At 32.5% G+C, this 15,193-nt stretch overlaps 1 protein-coding gene across 8 annotated transcripts in view; it reads right to left on the bottom strand.

Annotated features, from left to right (window-relative positions):
• The window catches only part of NAV3 (neuron navigator 3), a 623,567-nt gene that overhangs the window by 240,611 nt on the left and 367,763 nt on the right, over positions 1-15,193 (bottom strand). For all 8 annotated transcript variants that reach the window (XM_032285065.1, XM_032285057.1, XM_032285074.1 and 5 more), the window contains exons 4-5: positions 9,177-9,249; positions 6,788-6,971 (exon numbers count right to left, since the gene is read on the bottom strand). In XM_032285065.1, coding sequence (XP_032140956.1) covers positions 6,788-6,971; positions 9,177-9,249 — 257 coding nt within the window. The remainder of the gene's footprint in view (positions 1-6,787; positions 6,972-9,176; positions 9,250-15,193) is intronic.

The following is a 15,193-nucleotide window of genomic DNA, read 5'->3' as shown; positions in this document are numbered from 1 at the left end:
TAAACCCCAGTCTTGCAATTCCAGTGGCCTCCTCAATATTTCCACTTAGATATAGATGCTTCTTAGATGTTTCATCTCAAAGGGACTTTAGTCGGTCCTCATTACATTTAAGTTAGCAAAAAATGGCTCCCACACATCTGATTTACCGTTTTCTGGTTTATTTTTCTCCATTAGCTGTCAAATTACTGGTAAATATTTTAATTAATTTTGTATTATCTCCAATCGCTAGAATGAAAGCTTCAAGAGAGCAAAGATTTTTTAAATCTCTTTTGTCTTCTGCGTATCTCCAGTGCCTAGAAGATTGCCTAGAACATCCTATGTTCTTAATAAAAATCTGTAGACTAAATTAATAAGGGTGTGGAGAAATAGGGAAGTGTGAATCAAAAGATAATCATCAAATTGATGAATAGAAACTAGTGGTAGAAGCATTGCATTTAGCTATATGGAAGTAACTACTAAAGAAGATACCTAAAATAATTAAAGGCATTATTCTGTAAATTTAGACTGGACATGAAAAGGACTGAACATTATTGAACTATTTTAATGGAAAAGTATTACTTTATTATTTTTATATATTTAAACTTAGAAGTAGAATGGACAGACTTGATTAGAGAAAGAGAGAAAAGGGAAAACAGTAATGAGGTTGACTTAAGGTTTTTAAAGTGGATCAATGAATTTTAGTATCTTCAGAGAAGGAAATCTGGAAATAGTTGGTTTGCGTGTCTGTTATATGCTGTGTTGTGCTAAGTAAGCATTTTATACATAAATCATTTCATGTGGTGTCCTCAACATCCTTATGAGAAAGTTACCACCATTCCAATATTAGAGGAAGAACACTGGGATTTGAGCAGGTTAATATCACATGGCCATGGCACTCCACTGGGAATTGCAGACAGGAATCAAACCCATACTTGCCTGACGCTAAAATACCCAAAATCACTTGGCCATGCCACTCCACTAGGAATAGGCTAGCAGGACTCCAATCCATACTTGCCTGACTCTGAAATAACCAATACAGTAAAATGTTTAATATTTACCTACATAAAGTGCATGCAAGAATACTGACATAGGGGTAGGTGTGGTGGCTCATGCCTATAATCCCAGAACTTTGGGAGGCCGAGCAGGTGGATCACCTGAGGCCAGGAGTTCAAGACCACCCTGGCTAATATGAAGAAATCCCATCTCCACAAAAAATTAGCTGGCAGTGGTGGTGGGCGCCTGTAATCCCAGCTACTAGGGAGGCTGAGGCAGGAGAATCGCTTGAACCTGGGAGGCAGAGGTTGTAGTGAGCTGAGATTCGGCCACTGCATTCCAGCTTGGGAGACAGAGTGGGACTCTGTCTCAAAACAAAACAAAACAAAAATTTGACAAAAATAAAATCTAATTTTTGTATTAAATATATTTAAATTTTAAAAATTTGATTACTTGGTTAATCGAGTCTTTATCACTCCAAATATAGCCAAATATTTTCTTGTAATAAATTTAAGAAATGTAAAATCTGAGTCCTACCTTTACTTTAATATAATCTTCATCTATAGCAACCGAAACACTGGTGTTACAACATAAGTATGTGCACATACACATACAAACTTTCTCTCTTAATATTACATATTCTATGTTTCCAAATGCAATCATTTACGAATAATTTCTTCCTCTTCTATTATTTATTTCTAGAAATAAAATCCTGCTTTAAATGATGATTTATAAATATCCCTTTTCTTTTAGGTTTTCTTTTTGTTTTGTTTAAAGTTTAATTGATTAACTGACTTTTTAAAAGTGCACATGATAGGCCACAACATAGAACTGAATTAGGCAACTAATTGAAGCCAGGTTCACAGGGGCTTAAATTACTAGAGCCTTCCTGTCATCTTAAATTAAACTTCCTTATATACTCCTCCAGATTTATAACCTTTGGCCAAAAAGCTGTAACCCATCCAGTTTCAGAGTGAATCTCCCAGAAAGAAATAAGGTTTCCTGGAAAAGATACCCCGGAAGGCAAATGTCCTCTATGGAAAGGGGGTTCCAAGAGCAACATGTGTGGTAGGGGTCACGGGAACCTTGGAAAGAGGCTGCAAGGTAACAGACAAGTCATTCAGAAGACATGTACCCAGGGATTTCACAATTTAACTTGTGAGTCCTGTAGGAACATGTTCATCTTAACTAAAAGTGGACACATTCTTGATTTGCTCCTACAAAATCAAAAGCAGAAGGATATATGATCATCTGCAGAGATCATGATCATGATCTTTCAAGGTCCTCAAATAATTATATTTTTAATTCAGAAAGATTTATCACCACTGGCTTTGCCACCTCTATCATCTATCTATGTAATCTCTTACCTCTACTTTCATATTCAATTTTCTTCTTTATACATGTTTTAATTGTATACTACATAAACTATTTATTCATGTGATTTAATAACCACTATCTGTGAGTTGGTAAAATTCGTCAACTATTTGATAAAAGAAAGGAAAGTCATTTCAGAAGATAAATGCATGTGTTTCAAGAAAAAAGCATATCTTTTTAAAAAAGCTTTTAACAAACAAAATATTTTATCTTTTACATGTACTATCATCCTAACACCTTGTGTATAACTAGGTCAGTACATAAGAAAAAACAAATTTCATTTTATATTTTCTGCACTGAAAGGTTGTTATAAGATATTCTTAGGAAAATCATACATTCATTTACTGAGTATTGTTGGTTGGTATGTGCCAGGTACTGTACAGGGTTTTAGTGAAATGGAATTTTCTTTAGCTTTCATGTCAACTAGAGCTCTAATTGTCAAAATGTGACATATGAAAACGTAAGATTCACAGAAGCAGCCTAGGATGAAAATGAATTTTATGAGTTTTAAAATTGTAGGATTTATGTTTACATTGTTTCCTAGAATAAGAAATAGGATTTTCTTCATCTCCCAATTAATACCTGTGGAAAATAACTATGATACCAACACTCATATATGACTTTTAGCATTTTATATTAAAATATTTCTCATTTCCCCTTTTGGTTGGAGAGATGAATTTTTATCTACCTTTTTCAAAATAAAAAGAAAATTAAGGACTATACAGTGAACTACTTTTATTTCTTATATTAAATAAATACAAATAAGATGCTTAATATTTTGGAATATAGCAAGATATTTAATCTTTACTCACACAAAGTCCATCCACAAATACTGACACAGATAAAATCTAATTTTTATATTAAATATATTTAAATTTTAAAGAATTACTTGGTTAATCAAGTCTTTGTCACTCCAAATATAGCCAAATAATTCCTTGTAATGAATTTAAGAAAATTAAAATCTGAATCCCACCTTTATTTTAATACAGATCCAAGTCCTGGCAGTCTGATTCCAGAAGGGAACTCTTAATACTTAGAACTCTAGGTGCCACTTGAGCAGGACACATATGCATGCACACTTGTGCACACACACACACTAAAGCTCACATATGCACCTATGCATACACAAAGGTGGAGGAGCTGAGAGACAGGAGAGCAGAGTTTGTTGCTCTAGTCTTTCCTCTTCATTCATGTTTAAATTTTTTCTCCTGAATATTTCACTTGTCAACCTTGAAATCCAAATTTATGTTTAAATGAAAGCTATTCAAATTGAGTAAAAATATCCGGAGTTATTTTCAAAATAGCAAAATCAAATTAAAAGTTAATAATGTATAAAATAAATGTTATGGAAATATGTAGAATTATGCCCATTTATTTTAAACAAAGAGAATAAAACAGAAACACTTTCACAGAACTGAAACAACATACCCTAAGAAATTTTTATTAGTCTATAGAGAAAAATATAAGAACATTTTCTGGCCAAATATTCAGAAAAGTATAGCAAGTTGTCATTTAAACTATTTACTTGGAAGGAATTTTGAAATCAATAGAAGGCATCATAAATCATGATTTATGACTCACATCTGCAGCAAATGAAAATAAATTTGTCACTAGGATTTTTTTCTGCATTAATTATTTTGGTTCTAACACATAGATACTGTATTATGTTCCTATGTATGTTACTATTGTGGGATTTCAAAAAATGCTTTAAAAATACTGATTGCTACAGGTAAGTCCACATAAATTTTAATTCATATATTAATGTGATACACCAAATCTATATCAATGAAAATAAGTATTAATGTCTTAAATATCATATTCTTTAAAACATGTAACAAATTCAATTAAAAGTAAGATTATTAAAAGTAAGACTTGAATTCTTCTATATTAGGGTCCTGAATACACCTTTTAGTAAAGCTATTACTCTATAAACATTTATTAAATTATATATCAATTCAAAAAATAATTACATCCAATTTATCAAAAGAAAATTTTGCTAAGAGTCTACCTCAGCCTTAAAGGACACTGTTGAAAAGAATACTTTTCATAAACTTGTAATGAAAAAATTGAGACATCCTTCCACAAAATAGTATAAAAACCATGAGTATTATACATGGCTTTATATTTTTAAATACCCCATAGTTTCACAACAGCCATGTATATCCAGCAAGAAGAACAGTAAAAGAAACATTTTCCTAAAAGAGTCATAACTACCAAGACATTTTGGGCAAGAAATTCTGGACAAGAAATTCCACATAGAAGATACAGGAAAAGAGTGAGGTCAAACAGTGTCAAATGATATTCTATATCACATCCAGAATCAACCTGCTTTACACAAAATAATTTTATTTCCTTTATTTTTTTGGCTACTATTCTTGTGTCTTGCTTATTTAAATTGCTTAAACCAAACTCTAGTAAATATTATTACTGACACTTTTCAGAATCCATCTCTTTGTTCCAGCCATCCACACAAAAAATAATAATATATAAAACACTATATCTTCCCCTTTCTCCTTCTCTATGCTTATCAAAATCCAAGAAACTTATCCTATAGAGATTTATTTTCCACTGTCACTCTTGTACAATCTCTCTTACTATAACCAAAAGCCATGATGAGCCTAAAGAGCAAATATCTGCATTATTTTATAATAAAAATATCCCCATCACTTCATAAACATTATATGCTATATTTTTAGTAAAACTATTGCTTTTTTATTCATTTAAAAATTCACTGAAGAGTGAATATCTTCCAAAGGGGATAGAATTTACACGGTATATAAAGAAATAAATATTGTTTACCATGAAGTAACAAAAAAGGTTGACAGGAAGATTGATAGATGAAAGGTGATTTCTTAACAGTTGAACAATTGAAGTAAGTAAGACAGAGTAAGACGTGGTTCATAATGCATTTTGGAACATTATTTTAATTGTTTGAGTCATTTGTAATTACCAAACTCAGGGTTAACTTAGTAGGTTCCAAGCTTGAATTCTAAGGTAGACAAACTTAAGTATTTATATTTGTTTGACATGTATACTTATTTTCAAAGACGATGAAAGGGATTTTCATATTCTCTCAAGAAAAATATTCATAACTATTTATGTAATAGAGCTAACTAACCAATACCCCAGTCACTGTTCAGGAACAAATGTAGCAGTTTGCATGAAAGTTGTTAAGTAAAACTTCATTCTTTGATCATTATTATTTGATATGGAAACTATGTTAGACTACAGTCTAAGTTATTCCATCAAATACTAATCTAGTTGTTGCTATGAAGGTATTTTGAGGATGTGATAAAAGCCTATAATCAATTGATTTTCATAAAGTTTATTTTAGGTAATCTGGGTAATGTCTGTCGCCCAGGCTAGAGTGCAGTGGCGTGATCTCCGCTCACTGCAAGCTCTGCCTCCTGGGTTCAAGCAATTTTCTGCCCTAGCCTCCTAAGTGGCTGGGATTACTGGTGCCTGCCACCACACCCAGCTACTTTTTGTATTTTTAGTAGAGACAGCGTTTTACCATATTGGCCAGGCTGGTCTTGAACTCCTGACCTCATGATCCACCCGCCTCGGCCTCCCAAAGTGTTGGGATAAGAGTCATGAGCCACCGCGCCCGGCCGAAAGTTCTGCTTTTTAAAAGCAGAACTGAGGCTTCCTTGAGAGAAGACATTCTACCTGTGTACTGCAATTTCAGCTCACAACAAGAGTTTTGCTGCCCTCCCAGATGAGCTGCCCTTCAGATTTCATACTTGCCTAACCAGTATGCATAATCATGCTAAACCAATTCTTCACAATAAATCTCTTGTTATATATCTTTTACTTGCTTGGCTCCTGTAGTTAAAAACTGACTAATATAATTCTGAATTGGAAAAAAAAAAAGTCAATAAAGAAAGAGGAAAGAAAGTTGTTATGATTTGGGAGCACTCCACCCCTGGCTGTGTCTACATGTGCCAAAAGACTCAAGCCGGACAAATAATACATGTATGTGCACACACACACACACACACACCCCAAAAACAGTATGTTCCCAAACCTCAAACTCCTATGTTTAACGGACCTGAAATTCTTGACAGACAATTAATCAAAAGCATCAATGAAAGTTAACTACACGACAGGAGACTAGGACTCAATAGCACATTCTAAATACTTAAGTCATTTGTAAAAGAAAGTAGCCATGCCACATTACTTACACCAAAGACATTTTACACTTTGATACAGAACAACAATCTTTAAAAAGCAAACCAAATATGTCACTCAAAAGATGATACATGTTGCTTGTCCAAGCAAAAGAAGAGTGGTTTTTAATTTCTATTACACGAATCAAATAAACCCATCACACTGATACAAGTACATGAGTATGTTTTTCAAACTCGTGGACAATAATATGTTAAAAACAAGTTGTATCTATACAAACTATTTGATACACATTCCCTACTTTTTTCCTTACCTGGACTGCATATCTTGTTGGGTTTTGGCCTGGCTGGCTTCCGATGGAGGGGAAGCGTGAGTAACTCGCTGCTGAAGTTCCACCAAGGACTGATAGTACTGCTGTTGATGGTGTTGTTGCTGCTTGTAGCGAGACAAACTGAAAAACAGCCCTAGAATGGCTTTTAAGTTTCCATTTCTTATTTCTGTATGAAATGAAAAACACACAAAAAAGCATCATATGTATTGCATGTCCCTTTTAATAAATTAAATTCTAGATGCAATCATCTTGAAATGAATGTATGAAGATAGAAACACAACTTAATTGTCTCAGTCACTGATTCAAACAAACCTGAATTTCTGAAACGTGTTAACATTTCGAAAAACATGGAATTTCAGGGAGAGAATAAAAGGATAAAAGGTAAAAAGAACAAAGTGTACTCTGAAGTGATATTCTTTGTTGTCCCTGAACTACAATTTTTCTCCAGTTAGCTGCTTCTTGGAAATAAATGAGCTCTCTCTTGTGCTAACCATATGATTTAACATGTTGTTTTCCTTACAACTGTTGCCATCATAGCAGTGGCAATGAACTGGAGAAAGAAAGCCACTTAAATGTTGGTTATCCTGCATTTATAAATGTTGATGACGTGGATGTACCTCACGATACCAACTGAATTCATTGCAGTCAAATTTCTAAATCACCAACTCATTTATGCATATTTATGTATGTATATATCTTCCAAATATATATCCATATATATCAAAATATATGTGTGTATGTATATCTTCCAAAAACCAGACATATCAATTCTTAATGTTCCAATTATATTTTTAATTTATGCCATATATTAATAAATAATGAAGATCAGCTTATATTAGATTACACAACTGAATAAGTATAAGTAGAAATCCTTGTTCTAACAGATGAAGCTCCTGTAAGATTTTCAAATATTGAATAAAAAAATTAAATTTACAAGGAAGGCTACACATAAGCCTACCTTTTTCTCCTGTAATTATAACTTTAAAAATAGGAAAAGGGAAGGAAGTAAACCTTGAAAACAGGCTACACAACCTGTAATCATATTTTAAGTAAAACTTGCTGTTGGTGATAAAATGCATCCTCCTCTGAGATCAAAGTTTATGTCCCCTTTTGGAGTTTAGGAAAATTAACCAGTTCTTTGGATTTCTTGCTCTCTGATGGTTTATCACATATCTCAAACTATGCAGTAAAATAATTCATATAAAATGACCCTCTGAGTTGTTCTATTTTCCCCCCAACATTTCTCACATTTCTCAGTTTTTGTCATATTGAAGAACTGCTTTCATCAATCTGAGGCTATAGTGAAAGTGTTAATTTTCTCCTATAAACCTGAAAGATTTTGTTTAAATATATATATTTTTAAATTATTGCTTTATTATTTTGCATGTTTAATTAATTCAGAAAGTAAATTTTCAGCATTCATATATTTTTTAAAGATGAATGAAAATCAAGAGGCTTATATTAATAAAGGTTTTCATAAGGAAAAGATGCAAAAAATGAACAAATGGCAGCACTTCTAGCCTGCCTCTAACTACTTAGCAAGATATTCTCCTGGGGAATTTTATTCAAATGTTATTCTAAGTTACAGAATTACCAGTTAAGTTTGAACCTAAACTCCTTGGCTATCAAATGTGTAATTTAATTATATATCATAACATATTAAAATAAAATAAATTTAAATGTCAGTGTTCTCAAGTATGGCAAATTTTATCTTATGTTATAACAAGCTTTTGCAAAATTTGCCACCCTTTATATGTGAAAGTAAAATAAATTCAAAAAAAGATAAATGTCAAAACTTGTTCAAGGTATTCCCATTTTGCTATATTTCAATTTTAGTGATGATCTTTTGCATCTTTAATGATTAAAACATTTATATATAACAGCGATTAATACTGTTAGTTCTATTTATTTAAAAACTCATAGTGACTTATTTAAACTTACCAACTGTTTTGACTATTACTACCAACTTGAATACATTATAGAAATGTTATTGATAAAATAATACTTAAGACAATTAAAATATTTTACCTATATTTATGTCCATCCAATACTTCTCTAATTATCTACTTATCTACTTAAGAAATCTAATTATACTACATGCTAGTAATAACATAAAGATGTCTTGTTGATTCACTCCCCTCCCATATACTTGGTTATGACAAGAACAGTTCTGGCAGAATATGGAAACATTTAAATACTTAAAGCACATATTAATAACCATTATGTTTATGTTTTGGTTCTCTTGAAGATTTCACCAATTTCCTTTATCATATTAAAGACCTGTATACTCCAATGGTACATTTCTTACTTATAAATAATCATTTTAAAACATTGATGCCATTTGTGACAATTCAGTCATTCTTTCTCTTACCTTCAGCAGATAGACCTTGAACATTTACCCCTCTGGCTGCTAGAAAACTAAGGCAGACATCAACATTTTCAATCTGCAACATGAAAAGCAGTGAAAAAGAAACTTAGAGGATTATATTTTTAAAAAGACATGTGCCAAAATGAAACCAGAAAGAACGATAAAGAATGAATAGTTTACATTCATTTCATACTAGAAGTCTTAACCAGAGTTTAACTAGAATTATTTTGACTAATTGCAGAATGAATATAAAGCTTTCATTGTCCAGCTGGTGCTCACAAACAATTCATAAAGGCCTGATGAAGAATGGCATTCTTGCAGATTAGCAACCCACCTACTTAACATAAAACTGGATTTTGTACTTTGCAAATAAGTCCCAGTGAAAGCATCCATACAGATTGAGATTGTTGCATGTGTGAGTCTTAGAATGTTAGGACATGGGTAATTTAGATTCAACCACCAATATTTGTTAGGTATGTCAAAAGATAGGTAAGAGGGACAAAGGATTAATACAATATGAAAATGAAGCATATTTTCATCCTAAACCTAGCAAATCTTTATTTTTAAAAATGTATTTGCATTTCTAGAGGTGAATTATCTTCTGATTAAATATAGGTGTTGTCTTTGCTATTTTAAAAAGGTGATTCCTATGGCTTTGTTTTTTCTTTTTCCTTTTTGAGACAGAATGTTGCTCTGTCATACAGGCTAGAGTGCAGTGGCACGATCTCAGCTCACTGAAACCTTCACATCCCAGGTTCAAGCAATTCTCCTGCTTCAGCATCCCAAGTAGCTGGGACTACAGGTGTGGGCTACCACACCTGGCTAAATTTTTGTATTTTTATAGGACAGGGTTTCGTCATGTTGGCTAGGCTGATCTCGAACTCCTGACTGCAAGTGATCCACCTGCCTCGGCCTCCCAAAATTCTGGGATTACAGGCATGAGGCACCACACCCACGCCCCATGGCTTTTAAATGATTGGTTTAATATGATTACCAGTTTATAACCATTTGTGGTGAGAAGCAAAAAAAAAAAAAAAAAAAAAAAAGATAATTATGTTTATCTCAATATTGATCATGGCATTATATAGCAGTCACACAACTAAGACTTGTTAGAGAATAGAAAGCTAAAAAGTTCCAACTCTTTGTGATCCATCTCCCTGGATTTTGAGGTATGCTATAAATCTTAAGAGTCTACAGTAAAGAAGAGAATTGAAATTAATAACTTGGCAAGGCATTATTGTCTGTCTCACTAAATTCTCATCAAAAGCTATGCGTGAGGACCCACAGAGTTCTGCCAATGTCTTCTCTAGCTTAGCTTCATAGTAAGGTCAAAATGTCTCTTAAAGAAAATAAAAAGAAAAAATGGATTCAAAATCTATCCTTATAATATAAACTATTTACATTCCTTTAAATTGTAATTTTGTATGAAAATTGATACTATCCAATGACATGCTTTTTGCTTAATAATGACCACAGCCAAGGTGTACTTATTTGCTTTGAGGAAAAAAAAAATCTTTACATTGATTAACTTCGAAGTAAGTTTTACTGAAATTATTCTAATAAATAAAGAATAGAGGCCGGATACTGTGGCTCACGCCTGTAATCTCAGCACTTTGGGAGGCCAAAGTGGGTAGATCACAAGATCAAGAAATCGATACCATCTGGCTAACATGGTGAAACACCGTCTCTACTAAAAATACAAAAATTAGCTGGGTGTGGTGGCGTGTGCCTGTAGTCCCAGCTACTTAGGAAGCTGAGGCAGGAGAATCTCTTGAACCTGGGATGGGGAGATTGTAGTGAGCCAAGATCGTGCCACTGGACTCCATCCAGCCTGGTGACAGAGTGAGACTCCATCCAAAAAAAAAAATACAGTTGAACATGCTGAATACAACATAATACAATAAATCTGATTGTTCTGCCCATCAGCATATTAATATCCAATGAGGCTATAGTGCTGAGATGTATATTAATTCTTTCCTTTCATCATATTTCATTCTGCTACTAGCTATAAGATTACATAAGGAAAGAAAGGAGGAGGAATGATAACAAGAAATGAGGCAAATTGGATGTTCTCTATCCATCCAAAGTGTTCTTTTAAATGTATTTCTTTCAGACCCATTAAAAATAAGTAAAAGAAAGATGCCAAATAATTATTGTGGCCTAATATTAAGAAAGAGAATGTGATGGAATATTTTTAAATGTTTGCAAGAGCAGTACTAAAGTTCGTGATATCTGTGCAATTATATACCTTCTACAGAAAAAAAGGAAGATTTCTGACCCAAATGTGATTTGCTATAAAAACGTTAATAGGATATCATTACCTAAAGTTTAGTTACTCGTATTTTATATAAACAGGTTAGCTCACTGAAAATCCAGAAAAGGCCTGTCGAGTCTGTAAGGAAGCTTGTAAGATAATTTTTGTCTACCATTTAACCAGCCTATAAAATAAACCGATTCCTAGATTGGGTATTAGTCACAACTCTCTCTCTCTCTCACCTTGCACCACAATCAGAAGGGGAAGGTAAAAGGGCTCCAAAAGAAGGAGAACAAAAAACTATTGAAAATACATTCTTTTTTATTTTCAAATTTATTTATCAGGAGCATTCAACCATTTGTACTATTCTCTCATAGTCATTCATTATGAGGACCAACAATTTACGATAGTTAATTATGTTCCCCATTATTACCTGAGAAGGTATGTAATAGCAACAGAATAAGTACTTGAATACGTAGTTTCCAATATGAGTATTAAAGGCTAGTCCATTAGAGTTCATTTATTTATTCAACAATATTTATTTATTATTAACAACTTACCAAAATTTATTTTCTCACAATGTATCAGCATAATAAACATGACTTTTAAGAAAATATATTTTCCCCACTTAATTCTAGTCATTCTATAAATTCAATCACATTTGTTAGTACATTCTATGCTATATGTTTTACAGTAAAAAGAAGTGATTTTAAGATATCTTGTTATACGTCATTTATATGCTGAATTTCTTACCAGAGGCATAGTTTAAAATAATTTGAGAGGATTTTTAAAAAATAAAGTAATATTCTCTGGTTAATAATTTTATTTCAAGAAAAATTCTAGAGATTATTTTATCATTCCTTTTTAAAAATAGATTTCCCTTAAACATCTCCTAGTTATTATAAATAGACCTAGTATAAACATTGTTTTAATTGTGTTTTTCCATATTAAATGACAATTGTTCCTTAAACTAAAAACCTCTAAAACTTTTTGGTAACTTACAAACAGATAAAAGTTATTTTACCATCAAATTGAGCCAAGTAATTGTAACCTGTTTTATTTTCCTTCATTATTGTTTGAGTCAGATACCAAACTACCAAAATTCAAAATATATTTTAACACCAATAATTTGGGTGAAATTTTAATTTGAATAACTTGATGTGGTTTAAGATTTTCTAAAATATTGACTGTGACCCATAGAAAGAAACACATTGAATAGCACAACCCAATATGCATATTCATAATTATAATGGAGACAAAGTTTCACAGAATAATACTTTACCGTACTAAATTCAGGTTACTGTGATGCTTCCTAGTGCACTGTACTGTCTTCTGTTTAACCTATTTAGATGTTGTTTAAAATCTGCTAGATGGATTTCAGGGTCCATTAATGAATGGTAATCCACAATATGAAAAATACTGCCCTAAAGAAGACCAGAGTATTGCCATGCCTACATTGCTTCTTTTCTGACGGGGTTTGTAGTGGGTAGTATACAGTAGGGGGCATATTCAAGAGTAGTGACAAGGGTAGTAAAGTGACAATGAAGGTGATGAGAAATGGGCAGATTCTGGATGTTTCCTGAGAGAATTGTATGGGAAGATTTGGCATTTAAGAGAAAGAGAAGAGTCAAGAATAACTCCGAGGTTTGGGCTTTAATCACAAGAAGGATGAAGTCGCTATATTGAGATAGAAAAGATCATGAATGGAAGGAGGTTTATTTTTTGACATGTTGGCTGGTCCATCAAACATCCAAAAGGAGATGGTTAGTAGGTAGTAGGACACACAATCTGGAGTTCAACTGAGAGGTTGGAGTGAGAATCTAAATTCAAATTTTTTAGTGATGTGAATGAAGTCTTGAGGCTGTATTATCAACAAAAGAATGTAGAGATAAAAGATAAGAGGAACAAACATTGAGCCTTAGGATATTATCATTGGAAAGAAGAGGAGGAACAAACAGAGAAGACTGAACAAAGCCACTGGGAAGAATGAGGAAAATCAGGAAAGAATGGGGTACAGAAAACTACCTGAATGAAATACTTTAAAAGCAAGGGAGAGGAGCTCTATCAAAAGCTGCTGACAAATCATGTAAGACAAGAGCTAAGAGCTGACCACTAGTTTTAGAATTAAATAAATTAATTCAATAAAGGTGCTCACAATAGTGCTTATCAAATAGCAAATCCCAAATATATAAATTAATTATTAAAGTATATAACATAATATACACACATATAAATTAAATATTAAATTATATGTTACATATTACATATGTGTGTTTGTGTGTGTAAAATATATACATAGAGGACTAGCCAGAATGTAAGCTCCATGTGCATGTGTATATATTATGTGTGTGTGTGTGCATATATATATATATATATAATATATACACTGCATGGAATATGTATATTTACACATATACACAAAATATATACATGTATGTATATTAGGTATATATATTTTATGATATATAATACACACTTTAATAATATATATAACTAATATGTAATATAAGTATATATGTAATACATGTATAATATACATTATTAACATATATAATATGTATATTACATATGTGTAATATGTTATATATATTATTAAAGTATATATTGTGATAAACATTACATATATTAAAGTATACATCATGATGTATACTTTAATAATCTGTAATATATATATATATAGAGAGAGAGAGACTAATCAGAATGTATGCTTTGTATTGATTCTTTTCAATTTTGTCTACTGCTCTCTCCCCAGTCTAAATGTATGTCTCAGGTGATCCACAAATAATTGCTGAGGAAATAAATGAACTACAGCAAAGATAAAATAGTGTTTTCATGCCTGAAGCAGTCAAATAAAAAATATTTCATATGTGTAATGGACATATATGTTATTAAAGTATATATTGTGATATATATTACACGTATTAATGCATATACCATGATGTATACTTTAATAATCTGTAATATATATATGACTAATCAGAACATATGCTTTATATTTATTCTTTTTAATTTTGTCTTCTGCTCTCTCCCCAGTCTAAATGTATGTCTTAGGTGATCTACAAACAATTGCTGAGGAAATAAATGAACTATAACAAGGATAATATAGTGTTTTCATGCCTGAAGCAGTCGAATAAAAAAGAGGAATAATTAAACTCTAATTGGAAATTAGCAGTCAAATTCATTATGCCTCCTTAACATTGACACTGATGAGCTGACTTACTTCTATTGAATCCGAAGCCTTTCCTCTTAAGTGCATGAACTCATCTCTGCTGGTGGGAACAGGCATCTCTCTTATCACATTTACCCTCCTACCTCCAGGACCTCACACCATGCCAGGCACAATCAATGCTTAATGCATTATTGTTTACTGCCTGAATGAATTAATAAATTGACATACAGCATCAGTTATATAAGCTCTAATAGCATTTGGCCTGCTATATGTTCCAAAACTTAGCTTTTGGTCTTTTTCTTTTGTAGGGACAAGAAAGAAATTCTACTCTGAAGTAAAAAGATGTTGATGAGAGTAGAAAACCAAAACCTAGGCTGGGCGCGGTGGCTCACGCCTATTATCCCAGCACTTTGGGAGGCTGAGGCAGACGGCTCACGAGGTCAAGAGATCAAGACCATCCTGGCCAACATGGTGAAACCCTGTCTCTACTAAAATACAAAAATTAGCTGGGCGTGGTGGTGCATGCCTGTAGTCCCAGCTACTTGGGAGGCTGAGGCAGGAGAATTGCTTGAACCTGGGAGGTGGAGGTTGCAGTGA

The sequence above is a fragment of the Sapajus apella genome, unplaced genomic scaffold (genome assembly GCF_009761245.1).
Source record: "Sapajus apella isolate SASKATOON/1434 unplaced genomic scaffold, GSC_monkey_1.0 scaffold2, whole genome shotgun sequence".
Lineage (NCBI taxonomy): Eukaryota > Metazoa > Chordata > Mammalia > Primates > Cebidae > Sapajus > Sapajus apella.
This window is presented reverse-complemented; position numbering and strand designations above follow the sequence as displayed.